Source organism: Aulonocara sp. 'chitande type north' Nkhata Bay, linkage group LG8 (genome assembly GCF_057382095.1).
Source record: "Aulonocara sp. 'chitande type north' Nkhata Bay isolate Kocher_YH1m ecotype deep benthic linkage group LG8, A_spYH_male_GT1.1, whole genome shotgun sequence".
NCBI classification, from domain to species: Eukaryota; Metazoa; Chordata; class Actinopteri; order Cichliformes; family Cichlidae; genus Aulonocara; species Aulonocara sp. 'chitande type north' Nkhata Bay.
The window spans coordinates 18481767-18508115 of NC_141351.1; the positions used below are offsets into that span (position 1 = coordinate 18481767).

General features: G+C 39.6%; 2 protein-coding genes across 2 annotated transcripts in view; one reads left to right on the plus strand and one right to left on the minus strand.

Moving 5' to 3' along the window:
• LOC147323603 (neurotrypsin-like) overlaps positions 1–17148 on the minus strand; it is a 37143-nt gene extending 19995 nt beyond the window's left edge. The window contains exons 1-3 of the mRNA XM_086304063.1: positions 17130–17148; positions 16008–16190; positions 11492–11534 (exon numbers count right to left, since the gene is read on the minus strand). Of these exons, the coding sequence (XP_086160189.1) occupies positions 11492–11534; positions 16008–16190; positions 17130–17135 (232 nt within the window). The 5' untranslated portion in view covers positions 17136–17148. The remainder of the gene's footprint in view (positions 1–11491; positions 11535–16007; positions 16191–17129) is intronic.
• Positions 620–9441, plus strand: LOC147323604 (E3 ubiquitin-protein ligase TRIM21-like). Its single transcript, XM_086304065.1, has 3 exons — positions 620–1193; positions 2732–2838; positions 5812–9441. The coding sequence occupies exon 3, from the start codon at positions 5814–5816 to the stop codon at positions 7530–7532; it is 1719 nt and encodes a 572-aa protein (XP_086160191.1). The 5' UTR covers positions 620–1193; positions 2732–2838; positions 5812–5813; the 3' UTR covers positions 7533–9441.
• Positions 17149–26349: the final 9201 nt, after the last annotated feature.

Here is a 26349-nt window from a genome sequence, read left to right on the forward strand (position 1 = left end):
AACAATCAGTCACTACATTTTTTATTCACAGCACAACAGCAAACAAGCCGAAGACAGTTAAGAGGAAAAAATAAAACAATCCCGGTGAAAATTATGCCAAGTTCATTACAAATATCAACAAAATGTTAACTATAATACACAACTTTGTCTGCCAACTCGGGCTACATGCAGGTTCTTATCTATATTGCCTTTTGTTGCCTAACAACCACCTAGCAACAGACTGAAATGAGCAGTTTTTAGCACTAATGCGCTTACATCAGCCTACCATCTAACTTATATTAGATACAACAGGATCCTGAACTGCTGTTTATGCCATTTTCCTCCTGCATCAGTAACACAATTCTCTGTCAACCTTAGAAATAGTTATGAGTACATCAGCAGTTTCTGAAATAATCAGATAAGCCCCTCTGGCACCAACAACCACTGCACATTTATGTCACTTAAATCACCTTTCTGTTCAATTCTGATACTGAATTGAACTTCAGCGGGTCATCTTAACCATGTTAACCTAAATGCAGTTTCTGCTATGCGATTGGCTGATTAGGTAGTTGAACAGCAGTTGCATCCAATAAAGTGGCTAGTGAGTGTTTTTTTCTTCTTCTGTCTTTTCAAGTTTCGCTTTGGCTGATCTGTAAGTATGAAAACCCCCTAAACCAAAGAAAGAGCTCGACTGAATGTTGTTTTCTACAGCTACAGGAGTGTTTTCCTCTTGAGTCGTTGCATCTTCCTCTAAAGAACTTACTTTTCCCTCACCAAAGCTTCGGGGGTTTCGGAGGCCAAGCGGCTACTAAACCATGATTAATGGTAGCAGTGTATCAGCAACCCCCAACCCTTATCTCTTCAGCACACACCGCCCTGCAACCCTGAAGCTCACCTCACGCACTAACGCACATCCATAGATTTCACTGCAGAGTGACCAACACTGCAACACACAAACACACACAGACAGACTGGAGGCAGATAAGAGGAAAAGCAATTCTGAAGTAAAGAACAAATGTATCCTTAAGAATTAAAAAATCTAAATCAATCTCATACTGGACTCAAAACCTGAATGCGGAGCAAGCAGCAAGAAAAAGGGTGCCTGTCCCTTTAAGGAAATTTGACACTGAGGAAACCAAAAGCAAAATACTTCTGGAGAAAGGGAACTGAGCCACACTCATTATTCTCACTCCCACACCAACGAGGAGCAACAAGTAAGTAGTCACTAGTAACCTAAGCTTTCTTAATAACACATAGCTACTGCAATTAATATTATTTATGTGCTGTACGGTCATAAACTTTTTTGCCGGTAAAGCCTTTTAGCTGAGAAATGTTGTCACAGCTCAAAAATATGATCACACGATCTCTTTAGTGATATTCCCGATTGAAGATATTTGTTGTCTAATTGTCGGAGTCGAATTTCCCACGTTTCACTATGTTTCCGGTGTCCGTAGTGAACTCTGAACTGCAGCTTTTAGGGCAAAAAGCATGAGAAGTGAAAGTAACAATAACAACATACTTTCCAGCTGCATATGCCAAGGATACAAAGGCCACGTGGGACTAATTTTATAATTTTCTTTTTTTTTTTTTTTAGTTTATCTGATTATGACTCCAACAATAGCATAAAGTTCAAGGAAGTTGCCAGTCTATTTGAAGGTTACCGACAGAGTGGGATGATACCTGTGTACCACACATAGTTGGCCAAATGAGTAATAGTTTAAGTGGTTTCTCTCATTCATTGCCTCACTGTGTCAAAACAAGTCTGGAAAGGTTGATAAAACCGAATCCATTAATAGAAGTGCTAGAAACTACAGTTTCTCTAGTGGCCACTTGATGCTAGCTTTAAAAGAGGAGTGTGTTAAGATGCCTAAACTTACAGCAGGAGAGCATGTTTGAAATAAAAAAGAACTGAACTGAACTGAAAAGCATTTGTACATCCTGAGGAAAAAACAGATTTGGTTCTTATAGATGATTTCCCCCATTCATGGCAGCTGTACAAGGCGTGGAGATTTTATAAAAAAAATTTCTACTTGTTCAAAGGCTTAAACATATGGATCATAAGCAGAGTGTGATATGTGCTTTTCTTTTTCCATGAAAATAATTTAGAAACTAGAGTGGTCCTGTATATTTTTAAGCCTATTAGAACTTTTTTTTAAATGTATTCTATTCTCAATGTAATGTTTATAGAATAATTGTGAATTTTGAAAGTTCAGAACTTAAACATATGACAATAGCGTATACTCTGCTGTGTAGTTTCTAAGTGAAACTAAAATGTGTAATATTTTATTGCCAATAAAACGAGGCAATACAGACTGTTTCGTTTGTGACTTCTTTCACTTTGTGCTATTTGGCCAGCTGTGCCAATTACAAAACAACACAAAATATGATATTCTGTCCCAGCAGATTTTTTCTTTCTCTGCTTTAATGACATATTTTTTTTCCCATAGAGGAAATCTGTCATCTGTAAACCCTCTTTTACCCATATCTGCGAATCTTCCGACTGAGAAGGAGGCAAACTTGTTCGTTTGCTGAGATCAACGAACTAATAAATGTGTGAAAATGACTCAGCTCTCTAATGTGTTTTACAGCATCATGGACCACAAGTTCTAAATGTGAACGATGCACTAAATGACAGTTATATTAGGGATGATGTAACGCAGAAATGTGGTTGCAACCTCCCCATCAGCCCATCACCACAACTCCACCATCAACTGCAAAGCCAACAATCCGTGTACATAACTTTTCTCCACAGACATCCTGAAAACAACGGTTTCTAAGTGCAGAATGTGAGACAGCCGCCCTGGTTCAGCGATATAAGAAGACTTCACCAGTGTAGGAAATTCTGATGTCAACAACCAGGTGAGTATTTGATATTCAGTAGAAATGTTTCTGTCTTTTTCATGAGACTACTGCAAAATCTGTCACTCTGAATCCTTTTTAATCCTCTTTTATTTGATTAGGAGTAGCTTTTGCTCTGAAACAGCTAAGATCATGCTTCCTGCTAGTCTTCTCAGACTGAAAGTGAAAGCCAATTTTACTTACACTTTAACCCCACTGGGAATTTCTTAAATTTTTATCAGAGGCAGGGACTCGTAGACCAGCCTGATTATAAGGGGTGTAAGCCCTTTGATTGACAGCTGGGTTTGCCCTATTCAGCACTGAGATATAAGAAGAAAAGGAATCAGCTGTTTATTTTCCCCAGTAGGTACATTTTGTTTCAAGTCTGTTGTTTGGTTGCCAAAATCAGCATCCTATTTAATATCACAGTGGCAGCTCGGTAACCATCCACCCTAACTAGTGCAAGCATTAACTAACTTCCAAATATGATCACATGTGATTTAAAAATGAATAAATCAATATATAAATAATGACGTTCAAGATATCAAACGAGCAGTTCCTCTTAATGCACAACTACGATCATCTGTGATAGCTACTAACTCCTTTTAGTAAGACTCAATATTAATCAATCAATATAAGTCAGTATAAATCAGTAAAAGTCATCACATTCACATGGAAAAAAAATGTTGGTCTTATCCAGTTCAATTTGTATTAATTCATCGTATATATCTGTTTTAATTATACAATCTAAAATATACATATATGCTATAAATATACTTGTAAAAATATCAAATGCACAGTCCTGTGTTATATTAACATATACACCTTTATACACTGATCTATAGTTATTTAACTACACCTCTCCAAAAGTATTGCTTTTTATAATACGTCATTCTTAATATAAAGATTTAACACCCCACCGCTTCCATATAGTGCTTTATTGGTGTTTTATATAATTTTTTTAACTGATTTATATTTGTATAGCCTTCTCCACATTACTCCACAAAACCACTCCACAGGCTGTTAACTGCATGCTCCTCGTTGTTGTCCTCGCTTTGTGTTTTTTCAAATGTAGCTCCCCTCTCTGTCTGTGAAAACTTAACATTTAAAATTTTTGGTAACACATTATTTCTTCTTCTGAATATTATTTGACCAGTTTTAAATCTGACCAGATCTGTGAATTTCCACATTTTTGAATTTAGAAATATATCCGATCTTATTAACTGTCCTTACTGCACTTTTTGTGCATAGTGACTGTAGTGTGCTTTTATACCCACATAGCAAAATTTGTATGGCCCGGATCTGGCCCACACAATGTGCTTACACATGGCCCACATACCGCAAAGTATGACGACCCTTTGGTGGCCCAGATCAGGTTTGTCAGAGGTGGCCCGCACAAGGCCAGTTGCAGACACACTGCTGACCCAGAACAGTTTCAGCTCTGCCCCCAGATGTCAGCCTAATGTGTACCTTAATCAAGCCATGTAATAACAACATGTGCCAGAACACAATAGTAACATGAGAAAACTCTGTTCAGACAGTGAATGGACTGATTCTTATATAGTGCTTTTCTACTCTCCCAGATTACACAAAGTGCTCTATACAACATGCCACATTCACCCACTTCCTCTAAATTGAGTGCTTCATAACTACATTCAAACTCTTGACATGCAGACTGGGATCGAACCACTAACCTTCCAATCAGTAGGTGACCTGCTCTATCTCCTGCGCTATAGCCAACCAGTAGTAAACATGAGTAAACCCTCACTAGGTTTAGGATAAAGTGTACACTCACAAACCTGTCAAACCTGCATTTGAAACGTTGGCTACCATAGCAGTATAGTATTGCAACATGGCATTTGGGTCTTCTAACTAAAATAGGAAAATAGGAACATAAATAGTGCTGTCATTGCCAGACCTGGCCCACGTCTGGTTGACATACACCCTGCCATGACACCAGTCAGTCAGAAGGGCCAGCTTGATGCCGGATCCAGGGAAGACCTGTTTTCTATGAGCCTGGGCCACATAAACCAAACCACAATCAGGCCAGATGTGGCATGCCATCACATAAACAGTGCCATCTATGCCAGGCATGGCCCATATCTGGATGACATACCACTTACCCATGCCAGAAGTCACCCAGCAGTGCCGGCTTGACACCAGGTTCGGGCCAGACCTGTCTGCTCTGTGGGTTTGTGTTACCCCACATCTCCATATAGTGAGCTCTCACATTAGCTCATCTAATCAGTCTATTTGTGAATAACATCAGTAGTTATGTTATTAGAGATCTGCAGCTCAGATCTGCACAGCCAGGTGCTGTTTTTATATGGGTTAGTGGCTTTAAATTCATAAGGTTAATAAAGTTAATAAAGATTCATGAAGTTAGCAATAAATTCATCTTTATTTATACAGGAAAATGCCTATTTACTACATAGCAACAGGTTAAAAAAAAACGATGCAAATACATAGTTAGAAAATGAAACGAGAAAGAATGGCATTTATTAAAAACCCAGTCTATAAGCATGGGTCCATTTAATCCTGAGTCTCGATGATGGTGCAGTTTGGTACATTTGCTCTGTGGTTTAAGTGCAGACTATCTGGTTATGAAGTGATTTGAATGTTATCAGGACGATGCTGGCTGAAAAAGGAAAAATTTGTTCCCGGGCAATACTGAGGCTCATTAAGGTGATCGCACAGGTCGCATCCTGTTCTGCAGCCTGAAAACAACAGAGCGAAACCTGCCATTCGAGTTTTAACTTTAATGGTTAAAGTCAGCATTAAATAATTACAGCACTAAATGCAAAGATAAGCCTTTTGCTTATATAAGTAAACTCTCGGGGGTTGTTTTAAAGAGTTAGGCAAAAATGTAACTTCCACTAAAAATGCAGTGACAGCTGCTGTTAAAAGCTCCAGAATAGCTCATGAACTTATTTTAGCTAAAGCAGCTAATCTGAATGTTGGCCTAGATTTAATAGTGTTTGTCTGTTTTCTTAGAAATGGCATCTGGCAGCAGTCTCTTCTCTGAAGACCAGTTTCTGTGTCCCATCTGCCTGGATGTCTTCACTCGCCCAGTTTCCACTCCATGTGGACACAACTTCTGCATGTTGTGTATTGAAACCTACTGGAAAGATGCGCAAGTCTGTCGGTGTCCTGTCTGTAATCACGCTTTTGAAAGAAGACCGGATCTCAAGGTCAACACTTTCATTTCAGAGCTCGCGTCAAACGTCTTGTCGCTTAAAGCTAAAGATTTTGACACCTGGAGTGCTCATTCACTGCAGGCCAGCCCTGGAGCTGGGGTGCTATGTGGCATCTGTACCGACACGCCGCAAGAAGCAATTAAATCATGTGTGGAGTGTCAGACTTCATACTGCGACGTTCATCTGGCGCCTCATCACCTTGCCCCTGGACTGAAGAAGCACACGCTGATTGAACCTGTGGCGAGCCTGGAGGGGCGCATCTGTGAGGAACATAACAAGCTGCTGATGTGGTTCTGCAGAGACGACAGCGCTCTGCTGTGTGACGTCTGCTCCAGCTCCCGCCACAAGGAGCACTCTGTTGTTCCTGTGGAGCGGGCGTACGACGAGAAGAAGAACCTGCTGGAGCACACTGAGGGTAAAGTGCAGCGGATGATCCAGGAAAGGCTCCAGAACGTTGTGAAAGTGAAGGAATCAGTAAAGCTAAGCAAGACAGAAACTGAAAAGGTGACTGCCAGCGGCGTGCAGGACCTAACAGACCTGGTGTCTGAGATTCAGAAGAGTCAGACAGAGCTAATCGCGGTCATCGAGGAGAAGCAAAAAACTGTAGAACAAGAAGCAGGAGGGGTAATTAGTGATATGGAGAAGGAGATCACAGAGCTGCAGGTGACAAGTGTGAAGCTGATTGAGCTAAAGCAGACTAAAGATCAGCTCCATTTTCTCCGGCACTACCCAAGCTCCTCTGTCCTGCCTCAAACAATGGATCCTTCCCATCTCAGCTTTAACCGACACCTGGAGATACAACACATAGGCGAATCTTTGAAAAACTCCGTCTCCCAGCTGCGAACAACGCTCAACAAAATGAACACAGACATACAAAAACTGTGCGACAGATCAGACGTGTCAAATAAAGCCACGCTCAGATATATGCAGCAGTACGAGGTGAACGTCTTGCTGGATCCGGACACGGCTCATCCTCTGCTCATGATATCGGACGACTTGAAACAAGTAAGATACAGCATGCGCTCAGGATGGTTGGCAAACCAAATCTCGAACCCAAGCATGTTCACTGAGCATCTTGCAGTTCTGGGAAACAGAAGCTTCTCATCCCGCAAGTTTTACTTCGAGGTTTACGTGGGCCAGAAGACCGAGTGGTGTCTGGGCATGGCTGCTGCGTCGGTCCAGAGGAGAGGGTCACTCAGTCGGGATTCGCGTAGTGGGCTGTGGGCCATGTGGTTCCTGGAAAATAAGTTTGAAACCTTCAACTCTCCGGATGAGCTGGTACACTTTGGGAAAGTGGAGCGGATCGGGGTTTTTGTGGATTACGACCAAGGTCAAATATCATTTTGGGACACGGAGGCTGCAACACTTATTTACTCTTTCACTGAGTGTTTCTTTACCGAGGAGCTATATCCGTACTTTAATCCCTGTGACAATGAATTTGGCTCCAATTTAGATCCCATGATAATAGTTCCTGTTGGTGAAAGCGAGTCAGCGGGGCTTCAGAGACTCACCCTTTGAATCAAATATTTTATTCTGTTTGAGTCTTTGTGGGGTAAAAGCCAAGTGCCTTACATTTAAAGACATATATCCAATATGAAGGACGTTTTGGATATTTAATGTCTTTATCAGATATTTATCAGTGAGATAATGTGAATATGTGAGGTTTTCTTGCTAAATTTGCTAATCGCCTATCCAAGTACAGATTTTTTTCAGTTTTGTTTGGTTTCTTTTTGCTATTAATTAGCTAGAGAAAAATAGATCAACAATTCTAACGTGTTTCAGCTCCTCGTCAAACTGACACAACATTTGGGCGTTTTTCTCTCGTTTGAAAATGTTCAGGTACAAGGATGGGACTGAAAATGATGGAAAAATCTTCCAGAAAGCCTGAAGAACTATTGCTGCAGACCACTTTAAAATTACAAGAAAGACTGGCTCCTTGGAAAGAAAATATAAAGAAATGACAGTAGAATAAATCCAGTTTTGACAAATAAAAAGGAAAAGCAAACTGATAAAAACAGTGAATGTGAATCTCAATATGAAAGTCTCTCAATGTTTGTTTTAAGGAGGAAAATAATATTCAAACCTTCAGAAAGTTTAGATGTGCATTTAATGACTAATGAGTTATTTATTATCACAGTTTTTCGTATAATAATTAAATTATTTAGTCTATCACGTTATGACACATTGCCAGGCAGCTTCATAATTGTCTTATGAATGTAGGACGGTGGCTTCATCTGCAGACTAGGGGGGTTTTTTCTGCTACATATGGTGACGTCAGTTTAAGGGTGAAAGGTTCGAGGCTTGTAACGAGTTCGGCACTTCGTGCACAGAAGATTGAACAGCATGTTAACGAGGGGGAAGAATGGGTGGAAATAATAAAATTGAGGATTTAACTGAAAAGAAAGTGGTGCTGTAAATGGGAGCAACCCCTGTGATTTCAAGACAAAATATGAATTCACCAGGTGTTCTTACTTATATAGCCGACATGGAGGTACGAGTGGAGTCGGTAAAGTGGTGAAAGGACTAAAAGGATGTGCGTCTGTAAGTCACGAATAGATGCACATTTTGCACGTGTTTACGGATTTGTAGAAAGAAATGTTGCTGCGGAGTAGTGTATTCTTTTGTATGTGTTTTTGGGCACTGTGAGCACTGCTAAAGTAGATTCCAGTATATTAAACAGATACAACAGATATATCCACATAGCAAGTCAGAGAAAAACACTGTCCCTTTAATTTTGATATATTTAATATTACATATATACCTGATTGAACATCGATCTGATTTAATTTTCAAGTGTCAACTGGAGTCATAATTCCCTGACTCATTGCAATGGTTTTTGTATTTTTTTGCAATATCCAAATAAATAATATTTGTGGGGAATGAAAGTCAAAATAAATGACATTTTTTGCCTACAATTTGTGGATTTTGTAGCTCCTTTTTTCACCTCTCTCATATCCAGCACAGTTTAGAAGTTAATGTAATGTGTACAGAAAGAAAGTGATAGGTTTTTGTGTTACTGGTTAGTTGGCAGTACTCCGCAAACAAATGAGGCTTAAAATACACTGAGAAGTCAAGGAGGAGCCAAACAGTCATGTCCAAGGCAAATTAATGTTGTTGCACTAAAATCTGGACAGTACCGGCAGAAGCTGGCAGAATTATTGGAACAAGTCTGCCAGAGATCAGTAATATCTTCCCCACTCGCTGTCTGAGGAGGGTGCACAGTATCCTGCGGGACCAACATCACCCTGCGCGCCACCTTTTCCATCTGCTGCCCTCAGGGAGAAGGTACAGGTCTATACAGGCCAGAACATCCAGACTGGCCAACAGCCTGTATCCACAGGCTGTGAGGCTCCTGAACTCTCTGCCCCCCTCTCACGGACAATAACCATATCCAACTTCTTAATAGCAATGAACTGGTCTGCATTGGTGCATCATATCTTTATTCTCTTCCCCCTTCTGCCCCCCCTCTTTCTTAAATAGATAACTATCATATCTGATATCATATCTCACAGTACAATAATATTGAATGGGTTGCATTGTTGTATTTTGTCATGTTTCTCAGGTCTTTGTCTGAATTTCTACGAACATTATTGCTAAGGATTGTCTTATTGCATTGGAGTCACACTGGGTTAAATATGTACACTTGGGTTTTAAGGGGTATTTATTATTTTCTTCTCTTTTTTTGGGTTGTATGGAAGCCCCAAACGCAATTTCATTGTTCTTGACAATGACAATAAATAAATAAATACTAAATACTAATACTAATACCTACGGAAGAGGATTAGGGCCACAGGAAGAAGAAGAAAAAAAAAGGGGGGCACGTTTTTTTTTTTTCTTCTTTTCCAGAATTCTGAGAAAAAAGTCAAAATTCTGAGATTAAAGTCAGACTTGTGACTTTTTTCTCAGAATTCTGGAAAAGCAGGGGGAAAAAGACGTGCCCACTTTTGTTTTTCAGTGGCCCTAATCCTCTTCCATAAATACCCGAAGTTGAAAAATGGTAAAATTTCCAATAAAGTGACAAACATGACTTTGGCCTTGAGCAGAATTTGGGTGAAAATCCACTATATGATCACTGTGCTCAGGTACTACACCTGCAATTCTTGTCCATCTGACACATATTCGTGGCATAAAACATCAGACGTTTGGCCGGATGAGCTAAAAATGATTGAAAATCAAAATAAGTTGAGCATTTTAGAATATCGGCAAGAGAAAAGAAATAATAGATGAGATAAACACAATTGGAGATAGGAATTACACCTCAAGGTCATTGTAGTTACTAGTTGGGTCGCTGGAGAGTTAACGCTGACATTTTGTGTCGATGCTGATGAAAAATAAATGCACAACTTTATCTTTGAGCCATTTTTCCTTCTTTTTAAGCACTTAGGCACAAATACAAACAAACAATCATCAAATAAAAAACACAGGATACACTGCCATGTTCCCTTACTGCTTTGTAATTCGTAATCTTACCATGTAAATCATGTAATATTTTCACATATATATTTTGCATTTGTTGTGCTGAATGGCAAAAACATGCTTAAAAGCTGCACAGTAGCATTAATCAAACTTTTATCTTCAGCTTCATAAAATTTTAATAAAGTAAAAAAGCGTTACGTAACTAAAGAAAAGCAACATTTTCAGTATTGCTCAAAACTAACATTTATTATGATTTTTCATGTCTCAATATGATCCCTAAATTCTCCCCTTGTTTATATTTCACCACTTTAATATTTCACTACGCTCTTTAATGCATTTCACACAATACTCGACACCCTCCTCATTGCCACGACAACCGCACTCTGCCCATCGCCATGGGAACACTCAGTCTCCCTTCTCCCGTAATCCGTTTCCCAGCCACAATGAGTATTTGACACGGTTCACAGTCGGAGGCTGGCTGTATGGGGGGTGGGTGTGTAGCAACAACATCCTCTACACAAAACACACTAATAAATCTGGAAACCTGAGGAAATTTGCTTTTACACCATTTATCCTCATTTCCACCCAATAAAAAGAGGCAATTTTAGCAGTATGTGAATTTATGCAGGTGTTCAGTATTGTTAAAAAGCCACAATTTGAATTCCCCGTGATGGATGGTGTGTTTCTGACTGCATGGGTCTGTCAGTGTGTAGCGAGTGTTAAAGCGGAGATGTTTCACCGCACTGGAAATGAGCCGAGAGGGAGGAGTTCTTTGCCCCAACCCCCCCTCCTATCTTCATCATGCCCTTCACTCCTCTCAGGGATGCGGAGAAAGAAAGAAGAGGAAAATGAAAGGCAGAGGGGCGCAGGCCAGGATGAGGGGGAGAGGAGAGGTAGGAAAGAGTGGGAGGGGCTTTGTGAGAGTCTGAGTCAGAATGTGGGTTAAACTGGAGGGAACGGAGAAAACAGCAGAAAGGAGAGCGATGGTGTAGGAGGGGAGGACAGATGGGAGGAGAAAGTAAATGCACAGAAAGAGGATGAGAGCGTCACCTCTCGCCTACCTGAGTTCTGCACCTCATTTAAGTAGCTGTCTTCAGCCACCACCTGCATGCACAAAAGAAAGAGAGTGAGACAAAGGACCAGAATTTCATCTTGGTATAATAGTAAACAAAGAACAAGAAAAAAACATGAAATTCATTTAAAAGCAAACATAAAAAGGCAAAGATCTTCTAAGCAGATTTGGTTGAAAACTGGTGGAAATTAGGCCACCAGCGCATGATTCATTTTCCACCACAAAGTCTGAACTTTAGTGAGTCGTGACGCATAAACAACATTCTAAAATATGCATGATGATTAGTTACAGGCCGTATCTGACTCCTCATAATTATGAATTGCAAAAAGCAAATGTGAAAGCACCAAAACAGCTGGACTGCAGCTCGATAATAACGCCTTAACACCCCCAAAAAGGGGAAAAACCTTTCATTGAGTCTAATTAGAAACAAATTTAATGGACAGAGAGTCATAAGGTCTCAAGATTATCTCTACAATTACCTTCACTGAGCACGAAAGCAACTGTGGCCATTGTTATAAAATAAGACAGGTAATTTTCTATCTATAAGGTGTATATTTTAGATAATTTCGTTTCATTTCATGCCTCATACACAGATGCTCGTGTTAAACATGGCTCTGTAAGACGTCATAAGGAGCGGATATATCTGAAGCACAGGTGCCCTGCTCACCTGCTGTTCCAGCCTAATACTTGTGAGGGACAGCCACTCAGAATAAAAGTTAACTGAAGAGTAGAGAAACTGAAACTCTCTATTTCAGACAAAGGATGAACTGAGGGGGTGCACCAAGGCCCAGAATAAGATAAATAAGGATTATTTTGATCTGTGAATCATGCAAAGCTACTCTTGAGTCATGGAATAAAAAACATGGAGCTGGAGACGAGCAGAAGAGGTCCTCTTTAATGGTTTACTGCACACGGGGTAATCCCTTGAGTATTGCGTATATTTAGTTTTTGTGCAACTTTACATGCAGATTCAAGCATTTCCCCCTAAAGTATTCTGATTTGTTGGCATTTATCCTTGAACATGAAGTCATCTCGATGTACTTTCGATGTATTAATGAGTTTACTCCCTGATTCTCACCACTTGAAGTATAAGTATAAGCAACCCAGGGACGACAGTACAGCACAGTAACTGCAAACACACACAGTACTAGACAGCATCAGAGTTTATATTGCAGTGTTTATTTCATTTTAGATATCAGATACACATTTACACAACACACAGCCCATCTGCTCTGCTGAGAGGGCAGCGATATACAGCGCATTTCACCGTCACACAAGTGAGTTCTGCTCTCTGCTTCCTGTCACTGTTTCTGGCCACTGCACACGCACGCGTGAAACCAACACGCAAACGCCTCCCAGAAGACTCAGCTTAATGGTATTACATCAGGAACAGGCGACCTGTGATAGCAGACACGGGTGCCGATATCTCCGCTCATGTCAATCACACGGCTCAATTACGGCACTAATCTGCTCTTGCACCTGCGTCCAGTGTTTGGCCATGCAAACAGACGCACCACACCAGATGGAAGGGCAACAAATAAATAAGCAATAATCGAGACCGCTGCAGCACTGAGATAGGAAGTTGCTCCAAAGTGATGCTTTTAGTCATAAATGATCACACTCGTGCGTGCCACCTAGATGACTGTTGCTGGTAAGGTTTTGGGATATTAATGATGATTTTTGTCACTTTTATGATGTGAAACCTTAAAAGGGTCAAAACCTTTAAAGGGTAGAGTGATTTTACTTGGCATTTCTTATTATGTGTTATTACAAGGGAGCCTGGGGACCTGCAGAAGACTTCACGGTGGTGCTGAAAGCATAGTGACACAATGATTGTCAGGCACAGATAAGAAAAGTGAAAGTATTTATCAGGTCTGACAGCAAACCAGCTGCAGAGAGGGTTAGTTTATAACCAGCAGAGCAGGATTAGGAGGATTCTCCTCCACTAACTGACCTCACTGTTAAATTGAGGTTGAATCCTGATGTTTAATATGAAAATTTGGCAAAACAGGTGATGATTTTTTTTATTCCCCCCTTTATGCAAGTGACACAAAGAAATCTTGATTATAAAAAGTTCCTCGCTACAGTAACCTCAATGTTTAGCCAGTGCAAAATCAGCATCGATTTATATGGAGGTTCAGCTGATATAAACAGATATCCTAGCTGACTTTTTTTTTATTTAACAAAGCTGAAGTAAAGTAAAGTAAATCAGTTGATTATAATACATGAGCATGCTTCCACCAAGGCCGAAAGGTCCCCTCACACCACACATTCATTGAGTCTTTGGATCCAGATTAGTTTATGACAATGTCTCACAGTTTTTCTTCTTTCATTATGACTATTGTGAAAAAGGGGCTTCAGATCCAGATTAAATTCAAAAGTTAACCACTTGTGGGTCAAGCCACACCTTTGGTAAAAAACTAAAACAAGTAAAACAGTCTGCAACTTCTTATTAATAACTCATAAATCTTGCACAGAACACTAAACACTGGACACAGTATGGCTGAACATTCCTTGACAATTAAGGTTTAAAGGGTTCAAGGCCATTGTGACTTTATACATTATGAATGTATCCATACTAATTCACAGCTTCGCTAACGCCATTATGCGTGTGTCTACAGGATTTGTGGTAGTGGTGATGTTTTACTCCAGTTAACAGACATGATCTTCTTGGCAATGAACACGGGAATGGGGTCTTGTCCTAAAGTGTTCTGAAGAGGTCCTCCAACTGAAAGCACCATCTATACTCAATACTCAACTGTTTTTGCTCCACTCTTTTATCCAACCAATATCCCTGGAGGACTGCAGTCCCTGAAGACATGCAAATGACCATTCATGAATCTACAGTTCCTCCAACACAAAAGTGATGCAAACACAGGACCTAAAAAAACCTCATTCCAATCTTCCAATCAAATTCCTTAGATTCCATAGATGACTACAAACAGCTTTGTTCATGCACATGTCCTCACTGGCCAATTCAATTTAAGCTCCCTGTTTTATTTCACAGTGAGGGTGTTTTCTGCCACCCTCTGCTGTTACTAGTATCCTGTAGATTTGTGAATATGATTCTTAGTTGGATGTTTCAGTTTGTGTGATAAAATATTGTTCAACCCTCCGATACATCAAATAACCTCCTTGGCAGAGGTAAATCATAAAGCAATTTTATCACAAATCCCATTAACTTTGATGTTGTAGCCTCTAATAAGGGTTCATAATCTGCAGAAACATTCATTTTATTTAACATTATGCTACTGTATTATTAATAATATAATTCATATTTGTAAATCTGCTGTATATTGGCTCTTTATTAAGTGAAGATGACACAAAAATGTATTCTGTGATGTAAATTGGAGGCTGGTTTCTGCCTATTGTTTACATACAAGCATTTTAGTCTCCACAGACTGAGCCACAGGAAAGCAGTTTGTAGGGTATAGAGATCTCCAGATTAATTTTCTGTTTTGTTCACATGTTTCCAACAAAATGAAGAGCTTCTGAATTCCAAGAATTCCTGCCAGGGGGGAAAAAACAAACTGTCTAATAAAGATGAAAAATTAGGAATTCATCTGCAGCGTGCTCGGTGTGCTCGATGTGCACGGCTGCTTTCAGTGTAAGTGGGTCTAATTAAATCCCGCACACTGCTGTACTCCACTAATGACTTCTACACTGGCTACTCGGCTCATATGCTGCATATTAACGCAACACACTCCAACTGCAGTGAGAAGAAAACTGGACGAATGTGACGAATAATTGATTGATTGATCATTAATTGATTGCGTTGCTTCTGCAAGACACAGAACAAATGAGTGAACCTGACTTCCAGCTGACCCACGCATGACAGAAACACCTGCTTCCTCGCGTTTCGAATTTAACATTTCTACGCTGACATGCAGTGACAGCTTTAACAGCCCGTGCTGGGTCCGTTCCCCAAACACCGCGGGGGCAGAAGAGGCACCGACGGGTTCTTCTCATGATATCCTGCCGCGGGGGGTGGAGGAAGAGGATGAGGAGCAGGAGAAAAGAGAGGAAGGTGGAGGGGTTGTGTTTGTCACCCAGCACGAATGGGTGTGTGCAACAATGTAGACTCCGCTTAATTGGGCAGTGTACCTTCATGCCACCATTAATTGGCTAAAATGTGGTGCTCTTTAAATTTCTGACCTGCACTTGCATTGTTGGAAATGCAGCCCAGAGAGAAAAAACACGAAAGCATCCTTTCTGTGATATAGACCTTACAACGTGGCGGCACAGCCCTGAATTCTTCTACAGGCTTATCAATACAACTGTCAGTTTAATCAGGCTGTCGGACTAATTCGATTTTTTTGGTTTTTTTGGGGGTTTTTTTTAATGAAATGCAGCAGAGGTCAGCAAAGCGTGACCGTCACGGGACATGGCTTCAAAAAAAAGGAAAGCACACACAGAGAGACACACAAAAGAAAAGAAATAAATCAGGGCACATTGCACTATAAAGAAAAAACACATCCTCATCAGCAGCAGGCAGGATACAGTACCTCAGCTAACAGTGGCAGCCAGAGACAGGCGGTTCCGATCAAGCACAACATTTCCCGGCTGGTGAGAGCCATCCTTCCCGCCCGCTGTGTCTGTGTCATAGCCAGAAAAGCCGCCGCTCCTCTCCCATCTCTGTGTCCAACCTGCCCGTGAGGTGAACCGTTATCCTCCGGCTCGTCCCGCTGCTGGAAGAAACGTGGTGTGCGGTGATGATGATGATGATGATGTCGGCTACGTGGTGGCTTTTACGCACAGAAGGCAGGGTGCGGCACTATAAACGGGATGAAACACACAGTCATGCATGCACACACACGCACACACACACACACGCTGAACCAGTCTTGGGTGAAATAATGTTGAGCTCTGCAAAAACTTAATGCCACGAGCATGTCGCGCTCACACGCCCGCGCGCGGACACATTTTTTGTCAGGGTGAATTACTTAACTGAATTTAACTTCATTTTATGTCGTTGGTCTCAAGCTGTAGCAGATTTAAGACTATGCAGAAAATTTTCCTCAAAAACTCTCCAAGTGACCTTTAAAATGTATGAAAATGAATACATTTCTGAGTAAGACATGTCACTTAGGCATGATTAATGATGGCTTTTTAACATCTTATAGGGGGCAAATGGACACATAAAAATATTAGTAGTGATATGACAACCAGAGACCCTTGTATGTCAAGGAAATTCAGCAACTTGAGTTAAAACTGTCTCAATTTTGAGATGCCACTAAAAACAAAGCAGACTGACTTATGATGGGGTGGTAAACACATTCGAGGATTACCTGCAAAGCAGAGCCTGGGACGTTCACTAGCAGCTACAAATTGCTTAGATGGGCATTAACTCATTTATTAGTTTTTATTAGGAGCATGGTTCTTCTCAGGTCAGCAGAACAGTGGTGTTTTGCTTCACAGCACTCAGTCAGTAATGTGTTTTAAGCAGCAATTTTAAGCCAGGGACTGCCATCGGTCGAGTAACCCACTGCATTCATGGTGTCACAGCTTCACTCATCTCTCATGAAGATAAAACCTGAACATCAGTGACGTGGAAGCTCATCCAGCTTAATATTGCACATAAATCACAGATTATTGTAATGTGTGAAGTACAGGAAAAAAGGGGTTACCTTCATTGCACAAACTAATGAGAATTCCACTGGAAGGTCCCATCTGCACCGTCTTAATGTTGGAGTCAACCAACAGGACCCTTCCTTATATAATTATGAGAAAAAAGATTCATTTACCAGGATGCAACATGGAACAGGATTAAAGCTATCACATCACTTAGTTCCTCATTTCAGTTCAAGGTCTTTATCAATTTGTGCATTGAGAATCTTATGTTAATAAATGGTAAAGGGTTTGAATTGAATATTGTTCAGTACATCATGAGAGAGAATGTGGTGAAATTATTAGTGTCCATGAAGATCAGCCCATAAAGCGATACATGTGACCTTGATCTGGGGTACAATTTGGATGAAGACCCATTAGGTGACCACTGTCCGCAAGTTTGATAAAATTCTGATCAATGCTCTAGGAAGAGCAGTGACTCTTGTGAATTTGGATGGACAGATGGAAGACCAACGCCTCCTCATGGCACAAGCTCATCAGTCCTAAGGCCAGATGAGTTAAAAACACAAACTGAGAAACTGACCTTCATGGAACAAACACAGAATCACTTTTTATGATAGAAAATACACAACATTTAAACCACTGTCCATAAGCATTTCTACAAATCCATATTATTTATTGCAGATGCAGACAAGTGTGTGTTTTGCGTTTGTACTTACTGTTTGCTCAGTAGCATTGCGGTGGTTTTTAAAAGTAATTTTCCCAAGTGGAGAAGATCAGTTTATCCAGATATTCCTGGTTGTAATGGCTTTAGCTTACCTTAAAGCTTAGTTTGGATTACATGAATAGACCTTGCTATGTTTGATGTTTTAAATGAGTTTTAAATTACTTCATTACTTCATTAAGTTGCTGTGTCTTTGGCTTAAAAAGATAATAATCTTTTCACTAAATTATATAAAATTTGCAGTTAGAGATCACAAGAGTTTGAGAAAAAACTGGGACCCGAAAATGTTCTGCTTTTAAATATTAAAGGAGTAAAGATTAACACTAAAACATATAATGGAATCAAGCCTTGTGGATAGAAACATTAAGGTTATTTTTGGACTCTAAACACCAGTTTACAACCTGTATTTGGCTGAAAACGACTCAGGAGTTCATAACCATAAATATCTTTAAATATATACAGAATTGTGACTTTTTTTGAATCAATAAATGAGCAAAGACATTTAAGCACAACTCAAGTAGTCACTGATTATCTGCTGTGAACTTGGACCAACATGTTAGAGCTCTACCATCATCATGATGCTGAAAACAATGGGAAAATATAAAACGTATTTGCAAAACTGATCCAGTGATTCGGAGAATCTATGAGTGTAAGCACTGAAGCAGTTTTTTCAAAGCTGGTTTTAGACAAAACCCTCACCCAGACACTCATGAGTCATTCATCTATAAATATACAGTTTCAATAAAGAAAGCCACATGAGGCCCTGTCCCTGTTTGTGCATGAAAGGTGCTCTTCTTCAATTATTTAAACTGCTGTAGGAAAAAACGTTTTTCTACTATTTCCTTTTTATTGCTGCAGCTTTGTAAGAGGAAACATCCAAAGCAGAAACTGGCTGCAAAATAAATTCAGCACAGCAGCAGGTTTTGGCTGACGGTGGCAAAAAGTGTTCCAAAAAAAAATACACGTTTTGATTTGTTGTCGGTAAAATTGTCTGAGTGTGTTGCTTCAGAATGCTGCATTTGAAGCTGATCCAGGAAGAAGCATTTCACATCAGAAGGGATAAAACAGAGCGAGCTGCCAGGCCGGTTTGTCTTCACTCAGCAGTTGGACTGCACCGCACTGCTGGGCAGAAGTGATCTGCTCAGCTTTTTCCAGTTTGTGAGCCTTAAACTTATCAGATACACAGAAATGCAGTCACAACAAGGCTCGGCTTAAAGAAGAGCTGAAACTTGCTTCTATAAGGACTCTCATGCTAGATTTGACCAATCTTTAGGCTTTGAGAAAAGTGAAATCTAAATGATCAAATGATATCAGGGACAAAGCACATGTGCCAGATCTGTTCTGTAAACCTGATTTTTATCTACAACAGCAGTAAGGGTAGGTGGTCTGTGAAGCATGCATGACTTCAACTCTGTGGGTAGAACACATCAAGTGCCATAACAAAATATTCTGCAATAAAATGTTATGATGCAAAATACTGATTGTGTTTATCATGTCCACAATCTCACTTTTGCATGTAAACAAGTAGGCTTGATGGGGATATCATCAGTGAAAGTATTTGGTTAAAATGTAGCCCGATGATCGCTCTGTTGTACTGTACTACATCACAGAAATGCAAAACGTACCTGGATGTTGGAAGGCTTTTAGCTTAAGCTTGCAGTGTGCACCTGACCTGTTAGCTGGTGTGGAAGGAGATCAGATCAAGTTCTCGCCATAAACAAAAAACAACTGAGACGAGATGGAAAAGTAAAAAGGCAGTGCTCAAGTCCCTTAAAACTGTTTTCTTTTTAATTGCCAGCAGGGGGCGATTAGTTTTTTTAAAAAGCAGTATAGAGGTCCATAGCAAAAACATCCTTCCTTCCTTTTTATGAATAATCTTATCAATTGTTACCGCAATAACACTATGGTCTAAAATTCTAGGTTCACATGTACTGTACTGAATACAACATGGTGCTAGTTTTCTAAATCATGGTCCCACAGGTCGCTACATCCATCTTTCTTGTACAGCTTATGTGGTAGCGCTGCAGACCTCAACAAAATTTCTTGGCCATCTATCTGTTATTCTGATGGGATATTATTCATTGACTCATCGTTTCAGCTCTAAACTGAAGGCTTTTTCTCAAACCAACATTTAGCGTCTGGCCTCACACACACCATCCATCATCGCTCCAGTCTGCTACGTCAGCGCTGCGCATTGATGCAACATCAGCCCTGTCGCTTTTCATCTGCAAACACCAGAAAACATCTGAACAGGAGACAGCTGCCAGTCATTGTTCAACCTTTCTTCTCATCCTCAGACTCTGCAGCTTCTCTTGGATCTTGATTCAAAAGCAGGGCAAAACTGAACCCAAGCCATAAGATGTCTCTTTTTCATAAAATTTCAGCACCGAATCAGGCACTTGGGCAATTTTCTATCCCTGTGCCTCTGTGATCCCCCTGAAGCTGTGGGAAAGAGATTAGCTAAATTCATCTACTTCATAGAGTTTTGTTTTACCCACGAGCCCCGGGCTGGGAGATTACTTATGAAATTAACTTTTTTTTCTTTAAAGTTTAGTGTTCCCACTCAACGATTGCTTTGATGTTGCTGTTCAGTGATAACACTTTGCTATCTTTCAGCCAAATCCAATTTCTCTTATCGTAATCGTCATCTGTCTCTCCCCATGTTATCTCTCCTTCTCTTTCCCCCCTCATTTCTCTCACTTATCATTTTCTGTTTATTGCATCCTGTCCGTGTAAACAACATGGAGGAACCAGTGTAATATAAAAGTAATATCTTCTTTAAACACACGCGCGGATGGCTTCTGCCACCGTCTTTGTCTCCCCATATGCGATCCTGCATGAGAGTTGGCATCATGCTGATATTTTTTTTTTTTTTTTGCAAACGCCTGGTTGTCACGGCAACACTCCTCTCAGCACCAGTATATCTCCCCATCCTTGGCTGTTTGTGCATGTGTCCAGAACAAAAGGCAAGAAGAAAGAGGAAGCGGAAAAGAAAATAAGAAATCACAACAAATTAAAATCGCCGCAGGCTCTCTGCTCTCTCCGCCTGTCAGGGAGGATTTCTGCTGAAAGACAGAGCTTTGAAGATTACCTTAAAACAAGCACGCACGCACACACACACACACACACACACACACACACACATGCACACATGCACACAGTCAACATACAGTATGTATTATATGTGTGTTTTTGTGTTGAGGTTCTTCCCCACAAGCACTTCCTCAAATCCCATTACACCCCCCGCTCCCAAACACTGAAAGGATCCAATCCCCACAGCCAAGACAGTTGGTATGGAAACGGATCAGTAAAGCTCCAAATCTTTCTTTTAACGACTCATTACTGTTTGCTGTCGCCCATTAATGTCACTACTTCCACGCTGTGGCAGCAAGAAACATCATTACTAACCCAGATCGCTGCAGGGATGAGGAGGAATATGTGAATTGGGTGGTGAGCACAGTGGCAATCATCTTGTTTGCCTTCACTCTTGACTGTAATATTTCATTCCCCCCCCCTCAACCCCATTAGTTTATCTGGCTTCCGTTTATTTGCGGGGCTATTATTGTGCTGCTTCACTTTACTGAAACACAGAAAACATGAGTGGAAATCTAGTCTGAGATGCTCTTCTAATCATTTTCTACCAGGGAGATAAGACAACAGGCCAGGCTGAACGAACGCATGGGGTCCCATTCTGCTGTTCTGATATTTCACACCCCATAAAATCTAAAAGGCAGTACGGCATCAACATAAAAGTAAAAAAAAAAAAACATGGGTGTAAGTGCAGATAGGAGAAACACAAGCCGTGTTGATTTTGCAGAAAGGAGATCACAGCTTTTGTATCACTCTGAGCATCCAAAGCCCCGTGGAGAGCCCCTGCTCTGCCGTTGCTCTCATCTCGCTGACAGCCACAGAACAGAGACGCAGAAATCAGGAGGATGGTGGAGGCTGGATGGGGAGAGAGGGAACATGCTGAGGGTGGAGCGCAAAAAAGCGAGAGCACGTTGAAGATGAAAGGGCTGGAGCTAAGAGGCCTTAAAGGAAAAAGCTTATGATGTTACTGCAACTAATCTTCAACCTGCATGAGTAATCTTACCTGGGGTTGAGGAGGCACTGAGGCGTGTGACTTCAGCTATGACGGCTAGCACCAGCAGTGAGCGCTCCGGCTTCACGACTGCTCACACAGTCTTGGAATAAAACTTCCTCTGACTCAGCTGCCTGGCTAAAATGACACGTAGTAATTAGGATGTTTACTCATGGATAGTATTGTGCAGATGGCTGATGAATGAATTGCACTGTCAACATGAGAGTTTTATTGGAATGTTTCTCAGTTACACCCATGTGCTAATTACCCTTAGCATTGACAGCCTAACATCTCACTCACAATCTTTGCCTCAACAGAAGCAGATGCTGCAACTGACTGAATCGTCTGTTGCACCACATCCCAAAGGTGCTCCACTGGATTCAGCACTGTGGACTGTGGAGGCCATCTGAGTACAGTGGACTCACTGACATGTTCAAAAAACAATTCTGAGATCATCTGAGCTTTGTGATATTTGATATCCTGCTAAAAGCATGAAGATGGATACATTGTGATCATAAAGGGATGGACATGGGCAGCAACAACACTCAGACTGCCTGTGGCGTTTAAAGGGTATTAAAAGGTCCAAAGTGTTCAAAGAAAATATCCCCCGCACCATTATAAATCAGCAAAAGGCTGAACAATTTATACAAGCAATGAAGGATCCTTGTGCTTCTTCTGACACCACCTTCCAAATGTTGCAGGAGAAACTGAGACGCATCAGACCAACATTTTTCCAATCTTCTGTTGTCTAATTTTGATGATCCTGTGGAAAATGTAGCCTCAGTTTCCATTTCTTAGCTGAGTGGCATGCAGTGCTGCTGTAATAGCCCATCTGCTTTAAGGTTTGACTTGTTGTACTTGGGTTGTAATGATTTACTTTTGCTTTCCTATTAGCTCTAATTAGCAGCTTAACCATTCTCCTCTGACCTTTGACATTAACAAGGCATTTTTGCTCACTGCTGCTCACTGGATATTTTTTGTCTTTTTTAGATCACTTTCTGTAAAGCCTGGAGATGGTAGTGTCAGAAAAAATCCCAGCAGATTAACAAAAAAAATCCTGACAAAGTGACCTGTGGGTGTATGTATAGATATAATACTATAATACGATATAATCCATATATTGTTCCTTGTACAGTGACCAAGGGTCCCCTCACCGACACAGAAATACAGAACCCAGGTTTGTTTGGTTATATCTAAGTTCAAAGAGCTTTGTATAGAGGAAACTGCAGAGCAAATCTCTGGATTACTGTTAGCTGTTTCTGTCACACAAATTGGATCTTATTTAATGTAAACTAGACACTAAAAACATAAAAGATTTATCAAATCTGTTCCTACTGCTATGTACTTTGGTTTGGAGCTATTTTCATGATTACATAATAAGTGTCTACATATTTTATTTGTCTGTGCTTATACTTTTGGGCTTAAGGTGTATTTCTGATTTTTTTAACTACATTATAATATATTCTGTAGCTGTCTGCTGTTATTGGCTTGTTACAACATATGCAATTTGCATAATATTGCTATACAGCCATAACAAATAATCCATCTGAGGTCTCAAAGTCATTAAGTGTATACTGTTGTTTCATCTGTTTTATGCACAATAGTAGAAACAGTGATTAAACAGATGAAAGATTCACATTATTTTACTAAATAAAGGGAACTCCTGTTTGGATAGGAGGATATACAAGGTGAAGGGGCTGAAGCTGTACTCATCATCATCATCTCACATCAAACTATTATTTATAACAAGCTGGCTGGATGGTTCCCAAAAGAAATCACGGAGAGTATTTCATCCTCTGCATCCAATAACAAAACTGATTTTTGACTTCAGCGCTGATCAAATGCTTGTTTTTGTGTACACTGTGGATCAGCTCTTTGTGGTGTGTTCATTTATTAGAGCTTGGTTAGTTCGTTTGATGTTTTCAAATAAACAATTTCTTACAAATCAGTGTGCATGTATCGTCTTTGTCTGGTTTAAATGAGGACTTTCATATCTGGTATATGTCATGCTTGTCAAGCAAATTATGAAACTACACTGCCACCATCTGATGGTAAGAAACAGGACACTCAGTGAGATGTAGAGTAAAAAGCCAGATGCTTTTATTTGAAATGAACAGTTTAAAAACGTACTTTTACTCACAGTGATCTTATGTTTTATGATAGTTAGGCTTAAGACTAATTTATTTCGTTTTCTGCGGTTTTACAGGAAAGTTTTTGTTTGTTTGTTTATTTGTTGACAGTTGTAAATTGGGATTTTCTATAACAGACATAATCAGCTTATTAAATATGAGGAATTGAAGAAATGGTGAGGATAAACACTCCTACACTTGGTGGAGCTTAAATGTTAAATACTGTATATTTGTCCTCACTATCAAGATTTTTTTAAATATCACTGACTAACAGAAATGGATTTTTAATTGCAGCATTTTCACTTCTAATGGATTAGTTTTATGTGATATTTTTTACTAAATTTAAATTGATGAAGTAAATTATTTAGAGTCACTATAATGGAATAAGATATTTAAAATTAACTAAAGAAGACATTTAAAAAAACACCAAAATAAATTATAATAATAAAAGTCTCTGGGAAGACAATGTCACTCTTATATTTTTGTAGGAACTATTTATTGGATAAAATCTATAAATTAATTTAAATGAAACTTTTTTCACTTTGTTAGTAATGAAATATTTTTGTGTCAAAAAAAATCATCCATTAAAATAAATAGATAATAATAATAACCTTCGACTTACAAGAAGATCCGTTTTTTAATTAATTAAACAAATGTAACAAGTATAACAAATATGGCAACATTTTCAAAGACTTTTTCCAACTTGAGAAAATACCAATACAGGCTGTATTTCAATATATAAAAGACAGATAAGGAAAATAATGTAAACATAAGTAACTAAAGAAATTAATAAGACATAAAAAAAAATTCTAAGAACCGTTTTTCAACCACTTCAGTTAAACCACAATGGTACGGTCGGTTCTGGTTGCTATGGAAACGTGTAGCTGTTGGGCAAAACAGCGCAGGCGCAGAAGCAGATCTCCTGGGGGGGGTTCCAACCTTTATTTAAAGATTAGTGCAAAACAAAGTAGAATTAAACAGTACTACATTAAAGGTGTTGTACTTACAGAAATTGTAAACCATAAGCAAACAAACAAACAAACAAACATTATTCAGAACCTACATTACACATACGCTAGGGGGAGAAGTTTTAGCTGATTAAGCCAAAAAGCGAAGAGATTGAAGGATCTTCATTTTTTTCACATACAGCCATCGTTTTTATAGCTTTAGTTTTAGAAGAATTCTTAGTTGAATTTAGATATTGCAAAAGCTCATAGGAGTATACATAAAAGGAGGGATGTCTTCCTAAACATTTGTATTTGTGAATATGAAATTTACCCATTAAGATTAACAAGTTAATCATATATCTGTTATCATTGTTGAATTGTCTTTGTTTTTTGTGGAGACCAAATAATACATATTTCCAAAACAGAGCAAATCCTTTAAATACATTTTCTGAGATAAAAACACATAATCTCTGCCAGAAGTCTTGTACAAGAGGACAAAACCAAAGAAGACGTATAGTGGATTCCTTGCAAGTCTTACAAAAACTACAGTTTGCGTCAATGTCTAATTTGAATTTGCTTTGAAGATAATCTTTAGATGGGTAAATTCTGTGTATTAATTTATTTTATTTTTATTCGTTCCACATAATATCATCAGTCAACCGGTTCCAGAAAAAAATTACATATGGTAGCGTGGTTATACTATTCTGAAATAAAGATCTCAAAGGTTTATTGTTGTTTTAGAAAAGCATATCTTACCAACAGTTTGTATTGGAGATGCCAATGGCCTGTGGTCTGATGGGATATTAGGTTTATTCTATAAAAGCATACAAACCCCTGACTGATAGCTAAATTGAAATGTAAACAAAATTCTTCATAGAAGAAAAGCATACCATTTGAATCGAATAACTGGTTAACTAAAATAATATTGTTCCTAAACCAACTATCTAAAAAGATAGATTTTCTGCTGTTCATTGATGACCGCAGATCATTAGCCTACGGTATTTCTGCGGTTCTACCTTCGTGCTGTCATGTTTCTGCAGCGCCCCCGTGTGGTGGCTATTAATCTTTGGCGGACCAAACTCGGAGGAGCAGGTGTGGCGACCTGATGCCGGAAATCACGGGTGCTAATCTTCACAATAAAACCACAATTTTGTTTTACCTTTGTTAACCAGACATTACTACGCCACTGACGTTTAAATACAGTGGAATCGTTTTTTTCTCAAATTAGTTAACATCCAGTCCGCACACGTTCCTGTTGCTTTTTCATCTGTTATTCACAGATTCCACAATAACACGATTTAGTTTTTGAACCCAAATTAATATGTTTCTGCTAAAGTGCCCAGCTTTTTAATTAGTGTACTTTAAGTTTTACTTTGTATCTTTTGTTCTCTTGCTGTT

Bases quoted from the DNA above. Each gene is read 5' to 3' on its own strand.
- LOC147323604 (XM_086304065.1), top strand. From the start codon at position 5,814: ATGGCATCTGGCAGCAGTCTCTTCTCTGAAGACCAGTTTCTGTGTCCC.